Source organism: Siniperca chuatsi, linkage group LG10 (assembly GCF_020085105.1).
Source record: "Siniperca chuatsi isolate FFG_IHB_CAS linkage group LG10, ASM2008510v1, whole genome shotgun sequence".
Taxonomy (NCBI): Eukaryota; Metazoa; Chordata; class Actinopteri; order Centrarchiformes; family Sinipercidae; genus Siniperca; species Siniperca chuatsi.
In genome coordinates, this window is record NC_058051.1 from 19,806,340 (window position 1) to 19,831,720 (window position 25,381).

At 42.6% G+C, this 25,381-nt stretch overlaps 2 protein-coding genes across 7 annotated transcripts in view; one reads left to right on the forward strand and one right to left on the reverse strand.

The window, feature by feature from the left end:
* The window catches only part of zbtb46 (zinc finger and BTB domain containing 46), a 59,252-nt gene extending 41,048 nt beyond the window's left edge, over positions 1–18,204 (forward strand). For 2 of the 5 annotated variants that reach the window (XM_044211766.1, XM_044211767.1), the window contains exons 4-7: positions 2,897–3,178; positions 8,012–8,352; positions 9,800–9,842; positions 9,952–12,695. In XM_044211766.1, the coding sequence (XP_044067701.1) occupies positions 2,897–3,178; positions 8,012–8,352; positions 9,800–9,842; positions 9,952–10,745 (1,460 nt within the window). In that variant the 3' untranslated portion in view covers positions 10,746–12,695. Of the gene's footprint in view, positions 1–2,896; positions 3,179–8,011; positions 8,353–9,799; positions 9,843–9,951; positions 12,696–13,636; positions 13,813–13,908 lie in introns of those variants that run through there. The other 3 variants (XM_044211769.1, XM_044211770.1, XM_044211771.1) reach the window with 2 other exon arrangements.
* A 267-nt stretch (positions 18,205–18,471) lies between these two features.
* The window catches only part of slc2a4rg (SLC2A4 regulator), a 45,559-nt gene continuing 38,649 nt past the window's right edge, over positions 18,472–25,381 (reverse strand). For both annotated transcript variants that reach the window (XM_044211772.1, XM_044211773.1), the window contains one exon: positions 18,472–25,027. In XM_044211772.1, coding sequence (XP_044067707.1) covers positions 24,916–25,027 — 112 coding nt within the window. In that variant the 3' untranslated portion in view covers positions 18,472–24,915. The remainder of the gene's footprint in view (positions 25,028–25,381) is intronic.

Consider the following 25,381-nt stretch of genomic DNA (forward strand, 5'->3'; position numbering starts at 1 on the left):
GGACTCTTTTATGAAGGGGAAAATGAAAATTCCCTTCACTTTACAGAGACCGCTGCACTGTAAAGGCAGAAGAAAGGAGGAAAAAAAGATGAAGAAAATGCTATTGTTTTTTTGTATCTGACCATGCAGTTCAAAGCCATATCCCATGCCATTGAAATTCATAGGTTGTCTCATGATAACCAGTACGTTAACACTCAGCATATGTGCACAAAGGAATGATGTAACCACAGTGTCTCTAAAACTCCAGATGAACCTATTGTCTCTGAAAGACACTACAATGTTTGTCTACAAATCCTCAGCAAAACCCGGCACACGTATGATGAAATCCATAAGCTGCGTGCTTGGGATTAGGTACGACTGTTTCTGGTGTGGTAAATGATTTTATCTGTCGGAACAGGATGAGGTTTAAGTAACATACCATCCACGCAGGGCCCTGATAAAGCTTACATAAGTGGAGGAGGATTATGTAGTATATTCCGATTATTTGGCGCAGAAGCCTGTTTGTGGTCAGCTGAATACTAATTTCTAATATCTCACGCTTAGTTTCGGAAATGTGGATAAATCCTCAGAAAGCAGGATACTGTGTGTTGCACGGTAGAGTATTTCAGCAGGACAGAGAGAGTCCTTTTGCCAGTGTGTAAAACACAGATATTAATTTTACACTTTTTCAGAATTTTGACTGTTTTGCGCAAGGAAATCACGAAACAATCACTTTTCCATAACTGCCATTTAATCTGCAGTGTGTGACTGAAGCATTGTTACTATATGACTGTGAGGAGGGCGGACATGTTCCATCTGTAGATGCACGTGTCCAGGGGATGCTGGGAGAAGTGGTCAGGGGTCATTCACTTGTCCAATGAACAGATGAGTGGAGGGAGATGGGGGTCAGAGGTGACCCTTTTTTCTCTCTCTCCCCTTCGCTTCCTCTCCTTCCATTTGTCTGCCTCTCCTTTCTCCTTACGTGTCTGTGTGTGTGTGTGTGTGTGTGTGTGTGTGCATTTGTGTTTGTTGTTGGCCCACAGCAGATCTATGTTATTGATTGACTCCTGTGGCTGCTGGGCTGCCCACTGAAGGAGGGGGCAGAGCTCTAATGAATTCCTGCACCTCATGCCCCTTGCACCAACCCCTACACCCCCTCCTTAATTAACTTTGTGTGTGTGTGTGTGTGTGTGTTTGTGCGGGTTGGACGGGGGTGTACGTGGATGCATGCGTGTGTGTTTTGTGTGTATGTTCTGTGCTTCGTCCACAGCTCAACACCCCCGCTTCTACACTCCCCTGCCTTTTTTTTCTTTTTCTTTCTCTCTCTTTCTCTTTCTGTCCATGCCTCCTCTCTTCATTCTTCATTCCTCCTACTTCATCTCCTCTTTTTATATCTTCCTCTGTGTCTGCTAGTAGTTTGATGGCCGCTGATTACTTCGTATGTATGTCACTTTTATCTTTTGCGCCCTATCTCCTTCCCCCGTCCTCAGTATCTCACTCGTATCTCTACACCTTTCAGAGCTATGCGTGTATGTGCAACTGTGCATACAGAGCGTGTATCCATCCATCTGATCTTTGATCAAATATACTTTATACTGTGCATGAAAAATGACTGTGTGTGTGAGACAGAGTGGTCAACAGTGACCCAGTAGGCTAGGAAGAGGCTGCATACCCATCGGTATTCCAGACGTGGAGGCAAACTACTGTCTCTGTCACCTTGACTCCCCCTGCAGTAGAAGAGCACTGGGCTGCACAGGAAACACTGTAGTTTAAAATGGACAATAGGGATATTTTGTTCTCTTGCTCCCATGCTTCCCCCCCGTTTCTTGTCTTCACTTTGTTTATCCCCCATTAGCTTTAAGTGTGATTTCAGCTGTCACCACACACTTATAGACTTATATATTAGGATGTCAGAAGGTTTCTGTCCAGAACAATCACAAATAATTATGCACACACACACCCCTTAAGGCAACTCGCAAGTCTGCATTAACACTAAGAAGTGTGTGTGTTTGTTTTAAGTGTAGACAAGCCATTCCTTCAAAGTCTCTAAGTTTGTGATGTGCATGGTGTGTATTTTTGGCTCAGTCTTTGTTAGAGAAAGCAACCTGTCGTCAGTTAAATGTCAATTAGGAGGCAACGAAAGTGTGTTTGTGTGTCCATATTTGCGTGTGTGTTTGTGTTGAGCAGAGCTGTCGTCAGCAGTGTGGCCTGACAGTCTTGTAGATCTACAGTGGAACCTCCAGCGACATGTCTACTGCTGACAGCTTCTCTACAAGCACTGCTTTCAACGACACTGACGGTTAAACACACACACGCAGACCTAACGCACACACACACACACCACGTCTGTGTCTGCCTTTCTCTCTCTCACTGTCTCCTTATGATCTCCCTGTATTTTTGTTGACTGGTGATGATGAGGTATGTTAGGGAGTCGAGGAGAGAGAGAGATGATTCAGAGCGGTGACGTGTTGGTCGCTGCTACCAAAAAACACTTGGTGTAAACGATGAGTCGGCTGAGAGGTTTGAAAGAATTGTTTTAATTTGGTGGGTTTTTTTGTATTTTCACTCAAGCTATCACTGTGCTATCACTGTGCTATCACTGTCGGGTGAAACCTTTAAATTGCCTAAGTGAAAACTATCCAAGTACAATGTTAAGGTTTTTTAGTTGGACCACCATCCCCTTTTATCCCCACAAATCCAAGAGTGGCAGGATTTTCAGCCTATAGAGAAGCATGTAATCCCTGAAATAAAAATAAAAGTGCTGTGTGAAATGTTTTAAGGCATTGTACCTTACCATCTACTTGAATTTCCCTGCTTTAGTTTGTGTTGTGTTAAAAGTCATTTTAATGTCAGTCAGTGATAGTTGCAGAAGGACACAAGAGCCTCACCCATCTTATGTTACTTCATCTCTATTCAGGGGCAGACGTGACTGAACCCAACAGCTCAGACAGTCGTGGCGAACGCCTTGACTTCTTCCTCAAACAGGAAGAGGCTCTCACCACAGAGCCCAGCTACCTAGGTTCCAACGAATCGGAGGAGGCCGGGGGAGGAGCCGGGGGCGGAACGATCTCATCTGTAGCCAATCTGAAGGCGGCGCTGATGAGTAAGAACAGCCTGCTGTCACTGCGGGCTGAGATGATGGGAGATGATAACCCCTTGCTGTATGAATACCTGCCCAAAGGAGGACACTCCCTGTCTTGTAAGTCACTATTTACTAACAGTGTGCTCACACTGATGGTTATGCACACACACACACACACACGCGCACACACACACACACACGCACACACAGCCAACCAGCCACACACCTCATTATAACTTACAACTCAGGTACACACAAACTGCTTCGACTCTACTAGTGTATTTTTGAGTACTTGCTCATGTGGTCACCTGTGAGACATAAAACATACAGGCTTGACCGCTTTTGACATGAATATTCTCTGCCGAGTATTTTCCCTCATCATCCACTGTATTTTGATAACTCTGAATGCATGCGCGTGTGTGTGGTGCCTCTTGAGTGTGTAAAGGGTTTGTGTGGCAATGCCAGTGATGACTAGTCAGTGGTGACTCAGTGAGAGAACATTTTGCTGGGATCGCTCTCGCTGTCGTGAGAAAATTTGTTTGGTTTTATGTGACAGTTTCTTTGTGCATATCAGTGGGTCTATGGCTGCAAAATAACACAACAGAACTGCAGGAACTGTTAAGTTATTATTTACTTACCGTATTTCAGCACCAAAAACAATGAAACGATTTGCTCTACTCAACTACCACTACAAAACCTTCTACATCCTGTTAAAAGCACCTTCAAAATAGGAAGTATTTTCTTAAAATTGTATCCCTAAAAATAACCAGTGAAACATTAAATTATGATTGAGAAATGTGATGTCATGTCCGATATAAGATAGAAATTAAAAGCTTTATTTAAGTGTTTGTTTACCATCAAATTTCATTTTTTTGTGATCACGCAAGAGTGTGCAACCTATATGTGAATAGTTTTATGTTTGTGTGTGTTAAGCCTTCAACAATCTGCCTCTTTGAGTGTCTGAATATCTTACCACATAAGTAATAAAATAACTCTTATATCAGTTAGACATTTCCATTTAAAGCCTCCACTTACTTTAGAATAAACCATTTTCTAATCACATCAATATTAGATCAATAAACATCCTTATTTGTGCTTTTGTCCATGTTAACAAGAGATTTTTTCTTCGTTGCCTTCAGTGAGGGTGTTAAACTGTCAGTGTGTCTACATGTGTGTATCTCTTGTGTGTCAGCGTGAGCGTATATTTGCTTCAATCCATGTCCGCGTGGGCACATTTTTGTGTGTTTGTGTGTGTGTGTGTGTGTGTGTGTGTGTGTGTGTGTGTGTGTGTGTGCAACTCGTGTGTATGTTTCTTTGCTTTTACTGGCTAGTAATTGGATCTTTTGTCCCAAGTTCTGCCTGTCTATGTGAGCGGAAGAAAAGCAAAGGAAGGGTACAACTCCGAGCCTAGTCGTGCCTTTTGAGTTGAGCCCCACTCACCTACAAAATAAAAGACAGGGCCAAGACTGAATAGACCAAAACACCCGTTCGCAGTTGCACATACGCGCTCACACACGCACGTCACATCACATCACCCCTTTTGTGTAAGTGTTAAGTGTGTGGGATTGAGATGTTTCTGTTGGCTTAAAGAGGAGAATCAGATGCTGTCACAGCACAGATAGACAGCCTCACAAGCTCCAGAAAAGAGGCTTTTTGATACACATTCACACTTTACAGATACACCCAGCCTTGACTATATGAATAGGAGATTTGGAGAATTCAGAGAATGTTAATCATTTGCTCCCTGCATGGGAAAAAAAAACATGTTGAATGAGTCTTATAGTTGTACAGTATTTCAGTTGTCACCAAAGAAACTTCTGGGAGGTTTTTGGTTAGCCAAACCCTATTTTGAATTCCCTACACAATAGGGGTTAGGGAAATGGGCTTGTCGAGATGGCCAACAACCTCCCCTCCCTCCCCGGGTCTGTCACTGTGTCTAAATGAGGACAGAAAATAAACAAACACTGTACCTCAGATTACTGGGCGGAGGATAAGTCTGCCTGGTTTGACAGATCGCTACTCCCTGCCTCCCTCCCTCCATTCAGCCCTCTTTCCCCCTCCTTCTGTTCGCCTGTCTGCTTCTCCTTCACCTCTGCTTAACATCCTTCCTGTACTTTTTTCCCTCCTGCTCTCCCCCTCATGCCATCCATCCCTCCCTCCTTCCCTCCATCTATTTCTCCTTCACCCCTCCTTAACACTCATCCCTCACACTCTCCCTCATTCCCTCCCCTTCTGGCCAGCTCCTGCAGTTCCTCCTTATTTGTCTCACCCCTGTCTCTTTCCCCCACGTTTACTTCAGCTATGGAGCATCAAAGTATGTTGGTTTAAAATCCTGGGAAAGTATTGATCTAGGCAGAGAGTAGGTAGAGCAAGGTCACCTGGCCCAATTCAAGAGAGACCACTGAATATCAGCAATGGGCCTTGACATAGAGCCTCTGTCTCCCTCTCCCTCCCTCTTCCTCTTCCTCTCGTTCTCTCTTTTCTGTATAATTGGCTGTTTAATAAAACATGGTTCACCTAAAGATTCATACATCCGAAATCGGCCCAAACAGAGAATCAGTGCTCTACGGTTTAACCACTGAATACCTCTCTCTCTTTACATTTAGCAATTCAAACTGATCCTACCCCCACCTTGTTGACCGGGCTTGCGATTCAAATGCACAGCTCTCCCTCTTTGCTATCCTTTGCATGGGTCACGGACTACATCCTCCTAGCATGTGGAATGCCAAAATACAGTGGAACCCGTCTGTATCAGTCAGTCAGCCTCCTGAATCCAATTAAGATCATTGGGATTTGCCCCGCTACCCCTTTATGCATCAGACAATCAATGCCAGACACTGGATTTTGCCAGACCATCCCTGCGCACCTGTCCACACTGCCACCGCGTACCGGCTGTAAAGAACATCCAATTAACTATAGGGATCATACTGACATTATTGAACTTTTCTCTCCACTGCCTGCTCTCATCACTTCACATCTACTTTTGAAAATTGACTCACCCTGTACAGTAGCTCCCAGTGGCTCCATAGCTACTCTCCAGAGGTTTTATAATTTTTATTTATGATTGTGAAACAAATTTTGTCAATCTGGCGCAAGAGTCTTTTCAGATTTAAAATTTGGATCCTATATCGCAAACGTCATACACCCACCTCTCTTTTTAAATGCAAGAGGAAAGGAAGAGCAGTAAGCGTAGATGTAATGGTACATATCGATACAGGAAATGGTAATAACTTTCAATATGGTAGTGGGTCACCACCATAAAAGGTCACCTAATCCGCTTTATATACTATTTGGAATTGCTGGCACTTTTCCAAATCTTACCTGCAGGAGGTACATACAGTATCTGAAACATGAATCCAAAACCAGGTTTGCTTTCCTTCATCATATTTTTTAAAACAATAAAAGGAGAGTAATTCTGTCCAGAGGTTATTGCTAATAGGTCATTATTTAGCCTTTTCGCCATGGAGTCATGGAGAACCCCATTCCTATCTGGCTATTTCCTCCTAACAGATTTACCAAGTTTTAGTTGATTAGCTTTAGGCAATTGGTCAGTCACATTACAATTAATTGCTTCCCTACAGCCATAACAGAGCTTATAGGTCTTGACCCCATTCTGATGGCAGGTGGCGGAGAGGACGCAGGTTGTATTTTTGTTCCTCTACCATCATTCTGTGTTTTAAGTAATTCAGTTATTCTACATTAATGTATTTTTCTTCTTTTCTATTTCTTTTACTCTTGTCGCTGTGCGGTGAGTCAGCCTGCTGTTATTTGTATTCTTTACAACTTGCCAGACACGACTGCAATATTAAACTCAGTGGGACAAGATTGCAAAAATTACAGTCGTATGCTGGAATTCTTCAAGAGGCTTGAACCGAGACTGTTTAACGCAGTCGATGTAGTTATTCCATTTCCTAAGAAGTGTCCACCGCCAGAACACCATTTGTTAATGAGCTGCTCTCTCTCACCTGTAGCTCATCCCTTTACGCTGTGTCTCCATTTCCTCTTCCCTCTTAATGTTGTTCCTCCCGTCAATGCCGGGGGTGGGGAAGAGGAGATGGGGAGTTGAGCATTTCTATGTGTGTTCTCAGTAAGTGGGAGTGGGGAGTGTCGGGTGCGGTAGTTTAACATTCCAGGAATCCATCCACGGTCGAGCCTCATGGTTGTGTGATTCTGTCCGTTGTGCAGAGGAGGGCAATGAATGGCTAACCCACTGCATAACTCTGGAGACATTCCCCAAAACGCTGCCCACACTCGCACATATTCATATACGCACACACACAATCCAGAATAACCTGCAACACATTATACTTTAATTCATATGCACTATAAGAAAACTAGATGCACTTTCAGTACCAGCTAATGGTGATATTAATGTAGCAGAAAAAGCTTCTGTGTGAATAGTTAGGGAGAGCCAAAGGCTCTGTAAGACATTTGAAATTCTTTATCCAGCGTGCCTTAACTTGTTGCTGGTAAACATCTTACATGGTCGATATAGTCGTCCTTTACCCTGCGTGTACAAAAAGTCTTCACTTGAGCTGCAAAATGGCTCCTCTCCAAAACAATCTCCCTCCACGCTACAGAGGATCCTCAAGCCCTCTCCTTATATGCATTTTACTCGCTCACACAGCACATGCACACTCTCTCACAAAACACACACACTGCCATCCTCTGCGCACGCATGTGGGTGGAAGGAGAAGGAGAGCAGAGGAGCAAAAGAAAAAGAGAGAGAAAGAGAGAAGAGAAGCCCTAACCCTTTCCCCTCGGCTGGTGGAAAGTGAAACTTCAGAGTTTTTCTTCCTCCCCCTCTCCATAGTGTTTGATAGTGTAGCACTGGCAGCCTCTGTGTGCCCCCCTGCCCATTCTCTCCCGTTGTGTTTTGGTGGCCAGCTGCTAGCAGAGTTGCAGTTGTACGTGAGTGGGTGGGTGAGACTCGTTTCCTGTGCTCCTCAGGGCTCTGCTCCAACAACTACTGCAGCACGCTCCGGCCAGGGGCCACGGGGGCCACTATTCATAACAAACAGGGGGCTGGCTCCTCTCCTCCTCCTCCTTCTCCTCTTCCTCTTCCTCTTCTTCCTCCTCATCTTCCACCATCACCGCCACCACTACCGCCATCATCATCATCAACATCAGCATACTGCCCACCCACTCCACCCGCGCCACCGCACCCCTCTGAGCCTCGGCCCCTGGAGGCCCCTGGTCTGCGGGCTGGGGCACCCCCGCTGCGCTCAGAAGGGTTGGACATGGAAGTGGAAGAGGCCCCTGAGGGCCCGGAGCCCTCCACCTTGCCTGAGGTAAGCACACAGAGCCTGGCTCACCTCCAGGGCGGAGGCTGTTCTCTGGGTACTGCTCCTCCAGTCAGATAAAGGTTTGTAAGTGAGTGAGTGGAGATAAGCATCCAGGGGGCAGCTTCACCCTGTTTCTGCAAACACACTGAGGGGGGTTGAGGTGATGGAGAATAGAAAGTGACCGGTGACGTGGTGGGAGGTTGGGGCTATGGGTCTTTAACAGGAGAAGTGGAGGTTAATGGGGTTATTTTTCATCATTGGAAAGTCTTTTTTACACACAAGCACATCACCGCTCAACCCCTCTCTCTGTGTCTCATTCTCTGTGTGGAATCTGGCATATTTCCTGCTACACTGGAGAAGAAACGCTGTCTATTTTCTTTTGTTTGTCTTTCTTTTCTGTGTGCTTTGTTTGCTTTCTCTTCCTTTCAGATTTCCAGGTCTTCACTCTTGTCTCCCTTTTCATATAATCATTTTTAATATAGCTAGACCCGAATTCACCGCCAAGCCAAGAATCTTTGCTCAGCATTAGCAGTAGTGTCGTTTATAGTGGTTACATTAGAGATGACACATCTAGTCACAATGGCAGCGCGTGCTTAGAGATGGCAGATAACGGCCAAGGTAGTGAGATGAGACTAGAGTAGAATCAATACAAGTAGACAATGAGAGGTTTGCTCTCGCAGCCCAGGAAATTGTTTGTTCTGTTCGGTTTGTGCATGTGTGTGTGTGAGAGTGTGGGCGTGTGTGTGAGCATGGCAGTATGAGCATGTGTGGATGTGAGTTTTGTGCCAGTCTGTGTGTGTACGCTCTGTGTGCGGGTGAGCATTTAGGAGCAGCATTTGATTTCAGTGGACCTGCCTCCCAACAAGCCTCCCTATCTCTATGGACAAGCCATCTGTTTGCCCAGTGCATGGTGTTCTGTTCTTAGAGAGGAGGAGGAGGAGGAGGAGGTGGAGTGTAGGGGTGGAGGAAATGGGTGGGGGTGAAGGAATGGCAGGAGCATGGAGTAGGTGGAGGAAGGATAGTTTAGATGAGAGAAAAGAGAGGGGACAGGTGTTTGGTGCACCTTGCTAACATCCAAGAGGGGGTTGAGTGTATGAGTATCAGGCAGATCATATTATGAATACTGTAGATCAACCTAACTGCTCATTCTGTGTCTCATAGGACAGCTCTAGCATCCAGCAACTGTCATCTATTTACATGGCTTTTTTTGTGTTTGCTTGCTAATCTTTAACAATTTATCTGTGTCTTTAAATCATTCGGATTTGTCATTTCTCCTCTTTTTTTAACTTTTCTTTTTCCATGTCTTTGTTTCTCTGTTTCTTACATGTGTGAAAAAAGGTTGTCTTCACAGCTTCACAACAACCTGCCTGCCTCCTGCATGCCCAGACAACATTCCATACACACTGTATAAATGTGTGTGTGTGTGTGACATAACGATGTTTTGTGCTTACAGGAGGGCGTAAAAGACAAAGATGACATGAAAGAATACAGCACAGGTATGGTTTAGGCTTTAAAAGTGTCATGTCTAGAATACTTAAGAGAGAGTTTGTACCTTTTGTACTTTCTCTATTTCTCTCACTCTCACTCTCCTTCTCGCTATCTCAGCCTTGGAAGTTGACCAGTCTCCTGTCGAGAGGGATCAGATGGGCGAGGAGAGCTATGTTGGTGGCTTGACTGTGCCTGCGTCAGTGTCCGTGGCTGGCAGAGGGACTAAAGGGCTGATAGTGCTGGGCGAAGAGGCTGGGTCAGGGAAAAGAGTCCTGCCAGAGCCCGGTGCCTGGCCCTCACAGGGGTTCGCCTGCTCCATGTGCAAACGGCTGTTCAGCAGCCTGGAGCATCTCAGGGAACACGAATACCGCCACACCCTCACTCTGATGGCCTTGTCCCTGGACTGGCCAAGCATGCAGGGTCCGCACCACCAACCTACCCAGCCCCGTCAACAGCCACAATCACAGCCTCTCCACCAGTCTCTCTACCGCCCTGCGGTGGCCGAGCCTGTGCCGGCGCGCTACCTCTGCTCCCAGTGCCCCGCCAGCTTCACCCTCAAATCCAATGCAGATCGACATGAGAAGACCATCCATTTCAAGAAGAAGCTGATGCAGTGTGTGTACTGTCTGAAACACTTCCGAGACCGCACAGACCTGCACAGGCACCTGTCCTCTGTGCACTCCAAAGAGAGAGGGCACACCTGCCCTGCCTGTGCCAAGGCTTTTAGCACCCAGAAAAACCTGGCGACACATGTTAAAGTGTGCTGCCAGGTGGGGTCAGTGCCAGGAGCTATACTGAGAGGCAGCACTGGGATGGAAATGTCTCAGGGTGGGGTTATAGATTCACTGTGGCGGCTTTCTCAAGAGATGAAAGTTGACAATCATAATCTCAGTATCAATGTGGAAAACTGAGACTGGATCTAGAGGCTGCAGGCTTATGTTCACACATTCATACTCATCAGTTAACAGCGTATCCTCACGTGTTGTACGTTCATGCCAAAAATGCTCTGTGGTGTCATTGCACTGAGAAGGGAAGAATTCCTTTTACAATCAAATGTCTGTTGACATGATTATAAATACCTACTTCTTTATTTTTTTTTTTACAACTTACACATTTTATGTCATTATATTATTTTTTAACAGGAGATTTAACATACATGTCAACAATGCATAATTGCAATGCAAAGCTGATCTGTTTTTAACTGACTGAAATTATATGCAAGGCCATTTTTCAAATTATCTTTAGGTTTGTGAATAGTTTGAGTGTGCACTGATTGGAACCATGAACAGGTGAATTACTTTCCATTGCGGTGCCGGGTGTAGAGACAGGGGGGCGTATTTCCACCTCCCAGACCTAAACCACTTGTCTGGCTCTCTGTCGCCAGTCACCGGTCTGACTAAACTCTTCTCTCCTTTTTAGGCAGAGAGATCTTTATCTTTGTGTCCACCCCTGCATTACGGGCACAAAGGCACTCTGACACAGTTCATATCTGCCAGGCTTTACTGTGGCTCACAGCACACACAACCACACCACCTGCAGGAACTTTCTAGAATTGCAACATGAGAGCAGAATAAAGACGCAAAGCAGATTATTCCTGTTGCCAGTGGTAGTGCACCTATTAATTAAAATTAGCATAAAACTTAATGGAATATATAAAAATACATTGTGGTTACTTTTCTTTAAACTGTAACTCAGTGAAAAAAGATAAACCATCACAGATCCACCTCCACTGGACACGTAGAAGCTTGTCCTCAGTCTGACATGATTACCTTCAGTCAGTGCTGTCAGATCAGTGCAGGGGATGTACCGAACGAGACAAAGCAAGCTAAAACAATAGGCCAGTAGCAGCTCAGATGGGGGTTGGGTGGTGTCATTTTCTCTCTCACTCTGTCCATCTCCTCTGTCCCAGATCTTTAAGTCAGATCTGTAAGCAGCTGGAGCTGGACAGTAATTGGTCCTTCACGGCTCCAGCCCTTTTTAACCCCTGACCCTTCATTTGAAGAGGAAGTGGAGACCAAGGGTAGATGCCCCTTTAAACCAGATGAGTTTAGTGATGTCACTGCTGCAGGCAGATAATGGTGTGGTTGTGAGTACAGGGTAGAAAATGGGGGATCAAGGGAGACAAATGGGAAAATGCAGGAGAGGAATAAGGGAGATTGTGAAGACAGAGTTAGGCGGAGGGTGTTGCAGAGCCGCAGGATATTGGAATCAGAACACTGGCTTCAAAATCATTGCTAATGTAAATTCCACCCATTTCTGCCAAATGTTCCCCCTTGAGTTTATAGCAGGCCTTTACCCTGTGACTATAAATCAAGATAGTTTCTTGATACAGCCCAGTTCTAGAAGTTTATTGTGCACACCCATACTGTGAATACTATACCCAAAGGGAAGGCATCCACCTGTGTTTCCCTCTAATATTCCACGGCCACTTCCAACACATAGAACTCTAATCTCTATGTGCTCAGTAAAATTAGAACTAGGGAACTATTGGGGATATATCCCTTTGCTGTTGTGTATACACAGTGAACTCCCAAATGCCAAATCCTTTCTAATACAAAATCCCATTTCTCAGGTAGCACACTCTGTCCTAGCCAGCAGCTGAAACAGACTGGCAGGCTCAGAGAAGTCAGGAACTAATCAGGAACTCTGCAGAGCCAACCATTGAGGGGGAATGGCAAATACTGTACAGCTGTTGTGTGGCATGTGTTGTTGTAAATATTGAAAGATATTCTATTCTAGATAATGAATTTTCTCATTGAAAAAAAACCCATGTACTGTACACACATGTACTTTTCTAAAGAGAATGAGATTCTGCTTGTAGTTTTTATGCTATAATTAAACTATCATGGAAAATGTGAAAACTTCTCTGTAGTTTTTATCTTTTATGTAGGTGTCATGCGCATTTTCACACAGTCACACAATATTCCTTTCTTTATCTTTGCATTTTAACCTGCCGCTCTTAAAAAATGTTAATAAGATGCTCAAATCTTGTTGTGCAGTTGATAAGTAAATGCATGTTTTTGTGCTGTTGAGTGTTTAATCAGAGCAGAAGTCGATTTGCAGATGGAGGTAATTATATTGTATCACTTAAAGCTTATAACCCTGAACTGTGTGTTTGACCCCCTCCTTTATGTGCAGTAGATGTGTACAGTAGTGTGTGTTTTGCCTGTGTACTCATAAATCCAGTCCTGATCTCTCATGGTCATATACTGTATGCCTTGACTGTAAAGTTGCTCACACACACATACACGCATCACGCACAACCACACACACACACACACACACAATCTGTTTACTTGGATGCCCTTCACCTGGCTTAACTACCATTTAAGTCTAGACCTTGAGTTAATTGGCTTACCAGACCTCTACACAAGATTAGGACATGACATTAATATTAGTTGTTGTTTTTTTTTTAAATTTGTTTTTGCTGAAGCCTCCCTTTATGTGTGTGATTTTATTTCCCAACCTACTGCCTCCTTGTCATTGTCTGTGTTTGTCTTTGTGTTTTTGCTGTCCATAGCAGAGACCTTCTAGAGCAACTAAGGCAGACTGACTGTTGTGTCGTGTTTATAGTATCTCTTTGCCTTTATTGCTTTAGCATGGAGGAAGAGCTGTTGCCAGGGCAACTGTAGCTTTGACTGGGATTGGGGTGGCCATGGGAATTGATGGTACATTTCTAGACCATGCCGCTAATTAAATGTAATAACTGAAAAGTGACATCTCGGTTTATTTAAACAAGCTTCATTCAACACAATTTTTTCCCTTCTTTTTTCTCTCCACCATCCCTCTCCTCTCTCTACAGTGAATGACTTCACAGTGATCCGTAAAAAGTTCAAGTGCCCCTACTGCAGTTTCTCTGCTATGCACCAGTGCATTCTAAAGAGGCACATGCGCTCTCACACCGGTGAGAGGCCCTACCCCTGTGAAATCTGTGGCAAGAAGTTCACCAGAAGGGAACACATGAAGAGGCACACACTGGTGAGTGCAGCTATACGATCTCCAGTAGGGGGCAGTAAATCACCTTAAATCATAGTATAAATAAAACTTTTAAAATGACGTGTTTCCGTCCAACAGGTCCACAGCAAAGACAAGAAGTATGTGTGTAAAGTGTGCAGCCGGGTCTTCATGTCAGCAGCCAGCGTTGGAATCAAACATGGCTCGCGTCGTCACGGCGTCTGTGCCGACTGCTCTGGCCGGGGCATGGCCGCGCTGCTGGACCACAACGGGGAGGTGGGAGGAGACATCTCTCCAGAGGAGGAGCTGTATCCCGGCGATCGTTTCCATGATGACCAGGCGGAGTGCGATGGTGATGGAGAGGGGGAGGAGGAGATGATGGTCGAAGGGGATGGGGAGATGATGGGAGAGGCGGAGGAGGAAGGAGGGAAGTGGAAGAACTCGGGGATTACCGCTGAGGCGCATGGAGCACTGGACAATGAGAAGGAGGAGAGTGACTCCTCGGCACAGGAGGGGGAGCAGCAGAACGGGAGCGAGAGGGACTTCGCCTGGATCTCCTAGAATCTGCCAGGCTCCCGTTAGTGGCTCGTCGACCAATCTCTGAAGATCTCTTGCGATCTCTCAGGCAGAATCCTCTGCTCTCTTTACCCATTCGTCCCACCGTGGGCAGGCCTTCCTTTGAATGGAAATGCTGTAGGGTGATGCGCGACAATGATCTAAAACCATTATGAGTAACACACTCAAATGCACACACATACACACAGACACACACTTAGGCTATTCTCAATCTTGACTGCCATAGTAGAAGAAGAGTGGTCTAGAGATGGCTCGGGTGCAAGGCTTTTTCTGCTTACCTCCTTTACTTCTGATGCAGTGTTTTTGTGTTTCTTTTTCTTGAGGGTTCAGGCCAGAGTCCAGTAGTTTTCTACTCTGTCACAACAGGAATCAACGAGGACGCTGCCAAGGACATGGCCAGCGCTAGACTGCAACTTTGTATGTTTGCCATCACAATCACCATGGAAACCAAGGATCACAGACAGTGTAGGGAAATAGCCAAGAGGGTGAAAGGAGGTGTCTTGGTCCCACCTTGGCTGTAATGTTTCTGGGGAAAGTGTCTCTCTACGAGTGAAGGGAGAGTCTAAATCTATTGCAAAGCTACGTGTGTCAGAGGACTGGGCAGCCCGATGGCACATTGTTGATGCAGAGTCCTACTGCCACAGACTTGCACTTTAATGACAACTGTCTCCTATCAAAGCCCTGAACCCGTGGTTTACATTTTTGATCTGATCTTTACTTACCTAAACAACTCGGTGACCGCACCTACCTTTAAGGATATACTTTATGTCCTCTTGACTGTTATCACGATATAGAAATCACTGAATCTTTGTGCAGATTGCTGTTTATATAGCCTATGCCTTTCAGTGGGGCCCTTAATCTTTTCTTCACTTAAGTTTACCACACGGTTTCTATCAATCCATTACAACAAATACTGGAGATTTGACTAATGTACATACGATTTTTTAGAATTTAAAAGGGGAGTGAAGTATGTGTGAGACAGAGAGAGATTGAAAGAGACTTTTATAGTGTGTGTGTTAGAGTTTTAACCCGCTTTATACACAAAGTGGACACCAGTTTCTGCTTCCCTGTTTGGAAAATCAACACAAGCATACAGTGGATCCACATGACCTACACTATTAACTCTTTCTGTCTCTCTCACTGTCTCAGGAGGTTGTGATGATAGGACCTGAGAGTCAACGTCTCTCACAACTAAGGAGGAGCTGCCTTTGTTTAAAAACTGTTTGGTTTTTTTTCTGTTTCTGTCTTGGTCAGTCATGTAATTCCAGTTTCTCAATACAGAATATGCAGCCTCTTTCCATGGTTTATCTTTCTTTTGGTGATATGTTTTCTCCGGCTTTGTAAGGTTAAAAAGAAGAGGATCAAAATTTTGCTTGAAATGAGTTTGATATTTGTAGAGAGTGTAATGTTAATTTGTTTTGTTTAACAGCTATTTATTGAAAAACCTGTTTGTGGATTCCTAATTTTTGAGAAGTCATTCCCTCCTCTCTCTCTCTCTCTCTCTCTCTCTCTCTCGTTGTGTTGGGTGGAACAGGATGGGTGTTTGTATGCAAGAATGTTTGAGTGTCCAGTGTCCAAAAAAAAAGTCTATATTGATTTCTTAAGATTATTTCCATGTTATTGACAATTCAAGTGAGGCAGATGACATGTCTTCTTATTATGATTATAAGAACAATGATTACTGTTGTTGATGTTACTATTATTAATTATTATTAAGTGCTGGATGCTAAGCTTTATTGTGTGTTCTTTTTTTGATATTTTATATATTGTATAAGAAAAAAAGCTTTTATACTTTGCCTTGTTGTGGACAGCAAGCCATGGGGCTTTTATCAACCTTTTCTTGTGCCAGTTTACGCTTTTTCTGTCGTATTTGCTTTTTTACCAAGGGGAAAAACAACTTCAAACTTCACTGTCAAACTTCTCTGTTAGATATTGATTGATTGAAACATATATTCAGCACACGCTTTTGCATCACTAATGTACACTAATTGATTAATATCGAACCAAAAACAATCTAGTACCTTGTATACATGAAGTGCTTTTGTTTCACAGTCTGTGTGTGCAGGTGCTTTTTGGATTTATTGTTGTGGTTAACAATTTTGTTGTTGGGTTGTTTTTATTTTCGAACCTGTCACTATTTGTCACAGTTTGAAAAAAGTGCACACGTTATGGTATTATTGTGAATATGAAGGGCTGCGTGAAAGGACCGGCTTAGATTTAGAAAACCGCATCTTTAAAAGCAAGCTGATTTTATTTTTTCTAGTTTCTACTGTCTCACGCCTCGCATGACACACAATCAAGTAGAAATGCAGCATGCAGACAAAACACTCATCTCAGACAGTAGAGTTTGAGTCTACATGCTGTATTTCTATCTGCCAGTGTTTTACTGGCTTGACTCTAGGTAATTTACATAAAGGGAAAGTGAGCACTGCAGCAGTAACTCTGGGAAACATTTTGTTGCCAGTGCAGGTTGCACACATCAGGCCTCTCTGCTACAGGTGCCATAGACTGCACTTCCCATTAACCCCCACTGAAAAACTCTCAGTACAATGCGATTTGTGATGCTTTCTTCATGTCTGGCAACTGTCTTTATTTTGTTTGTATTATTTATTGTGTTTTTGTTTGACCCATTTATCAAATAGGGTGAAAAGAAAAAGAAGAAAGACAATGGGGTAGGATTTTTATGAATGTCAATGGTGGGTGTGGAAGGAGCCCATGATCGGTGACAAATCTCTGTCCTGTGGTGCCGTTGCGGCCACTGAGAGACATCTGGATGTATGTGTGACTCCCTAGCCCTGCGCTCTTCTCACAACCTGTACTGTATGTCTCCTTCCTCATACTGGGTTGTACTTCAGGAAAACGTCTGCCATCAACCCCTTAAATATGTGCCTCAATGACATTTCACCTGTGTGCTTGTGAGAGTATTTGTTTCCGAGAGATGTGTGTGTCGATGGATAGAGATTATTAAAATGCGACCGATCGGATTAGAGGTGCAAATCTTTTTGAGGATAAAACAGACAAATCATGATGGGCGACTAGATTCTCCTTCCCACCGTGTGTTGATGACCTTTTGTGCCCTGATTCTGTGGTCTTAACTGCATGCCTGTGCTCATTTTGTCATACCAAAGCGACGTCTTCGGCATCTGCACACAACTGTCTCATTCCACACGATGCAAAACTGGAACTGTTTTCTCTATTGCAGATGAATATGGGTATTCTTAGACGTGTACAAATTGCAATCCTCATTTAGCCTGTATAGCTTGATTCACACGTGCAAATCATGAAGCCATAGATATGGGTATATCTATATTATACTATATTTCAAAATTGGCGCTTTTTACTTTAGATTTTGTTCTTCTACTAAGAGTGATGTGTGTATACCTTCATATATATGAATTTATATTACTATTATATATTATTTATTTTCTCTCAAGTTTCAGAGGGTCTTTAATTTGTAAAAGGTCACACTTGAGGCTTGAGGTTTGTTTATTTTCATTGGGAATATTGTTGAATATGATACTGACTTTATATTGATGATTATCATAAACCTGTGTTTGTAACAAAATGTGTTAAATAATCAAAAAAACCTGTCCTGTTTTTACACCTGTTTTGTTTTGGGCAGATTTAAGTGCTCTTGTGCAGATATTTTTCGGTTGATAGTACTGATCACAAAACATTTTTACAGCCAACCATGAGCCTCCTGTTTTGATGTTGGGGCTGGCCTGCCGGCCATCCAAGCCTCTTTCTAACTTCATGTTTAGTGGAAGAATTAGCTTGACTATTATTTGCAAAAACCAATCAGTCTCAATAAATTTCGAAATTGCTGCTGTAAAGAAGTGACCAATGTGTGATGTGCCTTTTGTTTTCTTTTGCCTGTTGGAGGGTTGAGGAGACTAGTGTTGTCATAACCACCTAATGTCCAAAAGGGGGCAGAACAGACAAGTCAAAGAAAGAAGACACAAAGGAATGAATTCTGTGTATTGATCTCACATTGCCACATTTCCTTCTTCGGAAGATTTGTCATTATAAACATCTTCTGCAGTCATTTATTCACAGAGATTCTTATTCATCTACATATAAAAGATAAATAAAGATTTTGACAGCAGATGTCTTCCATTCAGATTTATTTTCTTTCCATCACATTACATCACATAGATCACATTATCAGCATCATACATGGTCAATCATCTTTTCAAGCACTAGTCATAGGCTTGACATTCACACAAATACTCCTTGAGTGCACCACTCCTCAGAAAGTGCTTCTTCCGTGTGCGTGGGACTGCTGATGAAGACCAGAGGCCAAGCCCACACACAGGAGAAATCTTGCCCTCCAGTAGAAGACCCAAGGCTGACGTCACATTTTCCCTCAAAACGCTTTTAGCTTTCTGTGTGTGTGTGTGTGTGTGTGTGTGTGTGTGTGTGTGTGTGTGTGTGTGTGTGTCAGGCTGCAATGAGCATTTTTACATTTAGAGGAAAACAAACTTACATCAGCCTTGGGTTATCAGTTACTGAAAGGGGAAATCGAACACATAAAAACCCTTCAGTGTTGTGTCTCCTAACAAAAAAAGAACAAGGAAAAAAAGAGCGATGCTAGACATGCAAAACAATCTCAAACTCAACCATCAATCAATCAATCAATGAGAAAACAAAAACAGAAAAAAGAAAGCTAAAGTCAGTTTTCACACCAGCCAGTGTCAGGCTCAGTAAAAACACAACAGGAGAAAAAGAATGGTCATCAAATGAGAGATCTGACAGAAAGAGGGTAAAAGCCTGGACAAACAATAAGAAGAAGCAGAGAATTGAGTGGAGCTGCCATTGCAATGCATTACATTACATTTGATTTGGAAGGAGATCTATTGGCTTTGCTGCTGCTGCTGGTTTACACAAAAATGAAAACTGACATTCAAGAAAGCAATACATACATTTTGACATGTGTGGGGAAAAAAAGAAGGCTTTTTAGATGCACATTTCAAGGGTTTAGTTTAGCTTAATATACTGGGTAAGGGCTTGGGTGTGGCCACAGTAAAGCTGGATAGCACAAGGACAGGAAATGAAAAAGGACGAGGTGATCAGAGAAGAATCACTGTAGTGAAAAGGAAAGGGGAAGGATATGTGTATTAGGAAACATGTGGAAGACACTAAAAAGCATGCTGTCTGTTGGAATGTGAAGGGCAAGATAAAGATTCCCACAAGGTTAAAATTTTCATTGTGACCAGAGGTCAAAGGTTATCCTGCCTAACAACAACTTAACGTCACAACCACAAATAACACCCACGACAACGATAACCACACATATTCAGAAAAATTACGATTTGGCAGGGAGAAAGACAAAAGACCAATAGCAACAGTGTAAGCGAGAAGCCCAGATGTCACCAAAAACTCAAGTTAGTTTTTGTTCCATTATAAAGCATCTCATTGCACAAAGTAAGATGGAAAAGCAATACTGCATGGTTGTGTTATTTGATATGACATAGCAGTGTGGTGACAGCTGTCTGTGGGTGTTAAAAGATTTGGATACCAAAATCAGGATGCGCTACAGGTTCACTACAGGCAGTACAAACTAGCCAGCAAATATAACAACAAAAAAAGTTTTTGTAGGTTTTACATTCAACATGTTTTTCTCCCCTTTCCCTTTAAGCTACAATATACATTGAATCTTTACGTGTTATGTTCACTATAGCTTCTCAATCGACTTTTTTTTAAAGGAAAAAAGAAAGAAAATATTCTGAGCAACTATACTGTAAAAAAGTTTACTTTTCATAAGATACAACAACAAAGAAAACAACAACAATATATGAAAAAGCCTCACGGTTCTCTTTATGTTGCATATGTACAAGAAAGCCCTGAAACTGCAAATCCATCTATATCGTCACTGCGTGTCTTGTGTCTGCTTTCCATCAACTGTAAATCTCCAGTTTACCTGCACACCCATTAACTGTCAACTTCAATCTCCATCCCTCATTTTCTAGGTGAAAGTTGTAATTGTTCATCTATTTTGCAAAAAATTCACCAATAATCTTGTCCAAGATGTGCACACAACAGCAACTTTGTACCCACAGTTGTTTCTGGCCATAATGACACAAGTCGCACTCATTGAGCCGAGCTCTTAATGATACGTCTTGGGCCTTGATAGTCACGGGCCACTTTAGTGCAACTCGAAAAAAAGGTGGAATAGTGGCCGGCAACCGCAGGAACCTGTTAGCTCAAAGCGTGCTAACAGTCCCATCCACTGCTAGCAAAAGCTTCGGCCTCTAACCCTGCTGGTGGAATCTAAAAGTACTTAGACTGAGGATGGAGAGAGACCTGATGGGTTGCATTTGACACTCCATCAACGACCAAAAAAACAGAGATAACAGAATTAAAAGTGGTATCCAGCACTAATAACAGCATCTACACAGTTACTATCTTAGCTCAGTAAAATGTAAATAAGAAGGAACCTGTTTTTATTTAAAGGAAGCACAAAGATGAGATTTATGGATAAAAAGTGTGTGAGTATTGTTAAAAAACTCCAGGCAATAAAACACTTTAAAAGCATCTGTTATCAAGACGATAATGTGTACCCACTGACTGAGACCGGTGTTTTCCCATCACTGAGACAAGGCAGGTGCTGCTTCGGGCCCTTGGCACTCCTACAAGGAAAGGCAAAGTGACTGACTACCTAAGTACCACACTGTACTTCCCAGTACCACGCTTCTGAAACAGCCAGCACCACATTGTTTAGTACAATAAATCTGACACAGAGAGCAAGACATTACACTGTCAAGATCACTTGCTAATAATGGGGAACCCCAGAGGTACAGAACCCCTATCCCTGACACCCCATTTATTCCATCAGGCAGTGACGACATCCCTCCCACCCACTCGAAAAAAAAGAAAGCAAATCCTTTCACTTCAAAATTTGTCTATATAAAATGTCCATGTATAAAAACATGTCTTTGCGCAGTGCAACATAGTGCAATTTCATTAGGTCAGTATACCTTTTCCTTTTTTATGTTCTTTTCATTGGCACTTTGTGAAGTTTCTGACCCAAAGAGGCCTGCAGAGACCACTCTCACAAGCTGAGAGAGAGAGAGAGACCTCTAGCTTATCTGTGATGCCACTGGAATGAACGATTTACAGGCAGGATCATTCATTTTGAAAACTAAATGGTGTTTTAGAAGGGAACTGAATGAGATATTATTAGGGGTGTCATGATTCTCCAAATCCATTGATATGACTTTCGATTTTAAGGTCACTATTCGATTTGATGTAAACATTTTTTTTTTCAGCACTGACGTCATTTGTAGCCAGTCTGTGCAGTAGTGATTGGGGTTGAAGTCGCGGTATCAAGGTCCTGCCCATACACCCAGCCGACTCAATCGTGAGCAGGGCTCAGCTGCCAATCATGACGTGACACCCCGTTTTTATCGCATCAAATAACTAATTAAAACCAAACTCATCAGAAAAATTAACACTTGAACACACATCAACGTGATAAGAACTACATAGAATGACAGAAACCATCTCTGGGCTTAATTTATTTGATGTGTACTTTGATTTTTTTGTTTAGCCCATGTCTTATCCGCTAACATGGAGGGGGTGGGGTTTATGACCTATACTGCAGCCAGTCACCAGGGAGCGATCAAGATGTTTTGCCTTCACTTTTGGGGAGCTGTCATGTCATCCATAAACATGTCATCTAACTGCCATTTTTTTTGGAATGTACCACACGAAGGCCATTGTGGTCAAATTTAAATAATTTATAACAATAACTTATTTCACCAGTCAATTGGGAACAAACTGTTAAAACACAAAAACAAAAAGAAGAATCACTAGATGGCAGAAGCCACCAGTATTAGAATTTCTAATCACTGCTGTAGTTTTTCTGTCATCGACGCGTTTGTAACATAACTCACGGGTAAGGCAAAATGTTACCGCACCGGTGACTTCAGGGAAGCAGGAGCATTTTCCAGTTGTGTTGTTTCTACGCTGTGTCGTCTTTGAATTGTTGTTGTTTTGGACACGTGCAAGCAAGCAGTGGAGAGAAAAACAATACTGGGAGAATCGCCGACCCTCGTTGATCTTTTCGATTTAGAATCAAAATCGTGACACCCCTAGATATTATTAATTACTATTACGGCTAACGTGTGCTTAATATGTTTTTGCCCTATGACTTCGAGCCACCAATTAACAGTCAAGGATCTGTTTCCCAGCTTTCATTGAGAAGTGATAACTGGTCTCCTTTAACGTGGTATCAGCCGACAGCACGAGTGACCATGAGGCGACAGGGGACAGCACAGATGTTTCTATGGCGACAGAGAGGAGAGGAAAGGCACTGTGTTTGTTTTTTGTTTGTGTGTGTGTTTGTCATACATTGCTATGGTGATAAGGTCAGCGTCAGGAGCGCTTAGAGAGCAGAGGACACACAGCATAATCTACATTCAAAAAGCTGCTAACAAACAGCACAAGGGTGAATCTCTTCAAAAATATGCATCTACTGTCATGACTCCGCCTCTGAGAGCATATCAGAAAAATACCTGTTTAAGGTTTTTTTTAATGTGGAGTTTTTCCTTATCTGCATCGAGGGTCTAAGGGTGTCACATGTTTGAGGCAAATTTGTTATTTTGGGCTGTATTAATAAATAAACTTGACTATGATTTATGGGCGCAGGTTATCATCTTGAAAAGACCAGTGTTGTCTTTTAAAAATATTTCCAAAGAAAATCGAAGTTTCTCTGAAATATTAAATGCTTGTAAGGTGACCACTCTGCAATTTTTCTTTTGTTGTATATCTTGGATAATTAATAGAAATACATAACATGAAACAAAATGGGTTATAGGGCTATCATGGATTGGCCAATATTGCTGAAAATTCAAAACAAACAGATGAAAGGGATATATAAAACAATTACAATTTCTAAAACCTACCACCTACATTACATCTAAAGCTTGGAAAAGCAGGCATGCCATTTAGTATTACAGGCCTGTTCTAAAAAAGTAAAACTCTACTTTGGTAAAACATTTTTAAACTATAGCACCACTTCCATATCAATCAGTATACAGTCGACCACCTACGCCGCTGCTCTGCACTGACTTGATTTGATTCTCACTTTTCATTTTCAAATGTTAGACCTGACTGAAAGATCATTCTAAAGGGTTAAACGCAACATCTAAAACGACTTGGTTGCTATGAAGTTAGGTCTGGTATCTACAAATGTTGCAATGCTGGTTAATGATAGTTATCCCAAAGACTTAAGATTGGGTAACCTCTCTGTTTAAAACTGTAAGAAATTAAATAGACTACCTGACTTATTATCATCAGGTAGTTATTGTTGGGTTACAATCTCTGTTATTCACCTACATACACAATTTACATTAGTCACACAGTAAGTTAGTTTCAAAGGGCAGTTATCATTCATTGTGGTAAACAAGCTTTAAGAACATCAGCTGTCAAAGGAAAAAAAACAGCCTCAACTCACCTTGATAACAATAACCACAAAGTAAGAAAGTCAATGTTAAATGCTCTATTTCTGCTGATTGCACAGAGCAACTGCTAGTTGCTTCAGCAAGTCATTGCTGAAAATAAACTCTATATAAGAAATTGATACCCACTCTCTCAGGCATGCGCTGTGGTTACAGTGATACTCAAAAAGACAACATTTCTTCAAGGTGCATATCTCTAGGGTACAAGTATAGAGAAAAGAGGGAAATATTTTTCATATATTGTGTACATCTCTCAAAAAATATTTTGTAAAGTCAAAAGGAAACTTTTTGTACCATTTGGTATGAGGGTTTTGTGCATCTTTGCAAAATTACAAGAATTATAGCTGACTGTACTGAATTTGCTTAATGAATAGGGAGTAGATATTGAACTATATGTACTTAAACATACATCGATACGTCGACATTCAGTAAGGCTGCAGAGGACAAGGATGCTAGATTCGGAGTGAGCTTACATCTAAATTGTTGGTTGCAAGTGAACAGGCCTTTTTGCCTTTGGTAGGTTTGAAGTCCCTTAAACAGTGACAATGAAAAACGGATATGCTACAGAGGTCTTACCGAGCAAATCTGGTGTTAACCCTTGAACCTTCAAAAAGAGTCATGATCCACCCCATAAACAGTAGATTTCATGATGATCCTATAATGAACAACAGAGTATACCAAAAAGCTTATCTGTAGTCTTTAAACAATGCCTTGAGTTGAGGCTGCGGAAAATGGCAAGTGAAAAACAAAAAATCGAATCAGAAGGTTCAGAATCAAAATTAAAATTTTCTTCTTTCCTCATTCATCAACAGAGTGAAAATGTTTCAGTCTTAGAAAAAGTCTCCAAACCTGCATAAAAAAAAATTTCTTGCTGATTTTTTTGTTGTTTGTTTTTACCCACCACTTTTATTTTCTCTTTGTGTTTGGAAACGGAAAAGAGAGAAGGCGAACCCCTACTGGGCTAGGGGAAGCAGCACTGAGAGCTCCATCGTGAAGAAATCTCCCCCATATCTCCTCAGTGGAAGAGTCCACCTAGCTGTCAGTCCGAGTGAGGAAGAGCTCATCTCACAGACACAGGAAGGGGACTGGATTAGTCGGTGAATCTCTGACAGGCTTTTTTCCAGCGACAGGCTGTGCACCACATGTCTCGCTTCTCCATGCCGTACACCTTTCGGCACTTCTTCGCCTCCCCACGGGGTTTCCTTGGTAACAGCAGATGTGACAGCATAAGGGCATGCACACAGACATCCAGACGCCCACACGGGCATAAAAACACACACATATATATGTGCAATGCCCTCGAAGGCACATAAATGTGTACATGCGCATGTAGGGGAAGGGTCAGGTATACATACACAAACACACACAAGAACAAGTCAGTATAAATGATCCAAACAGGAAAGCCATCTTTGAAGAGGTCGATGATTTGATGCAACTGCAATTGTTCTTTTTTATGTGATCTGATATCTGATGTGACATGATTCAGCACCATAAAGTGCAACTCAGGGTTTTGGCAGTGCTTAGTGTCCTTGTTGTAGCTCGTTCCAACATTAGCA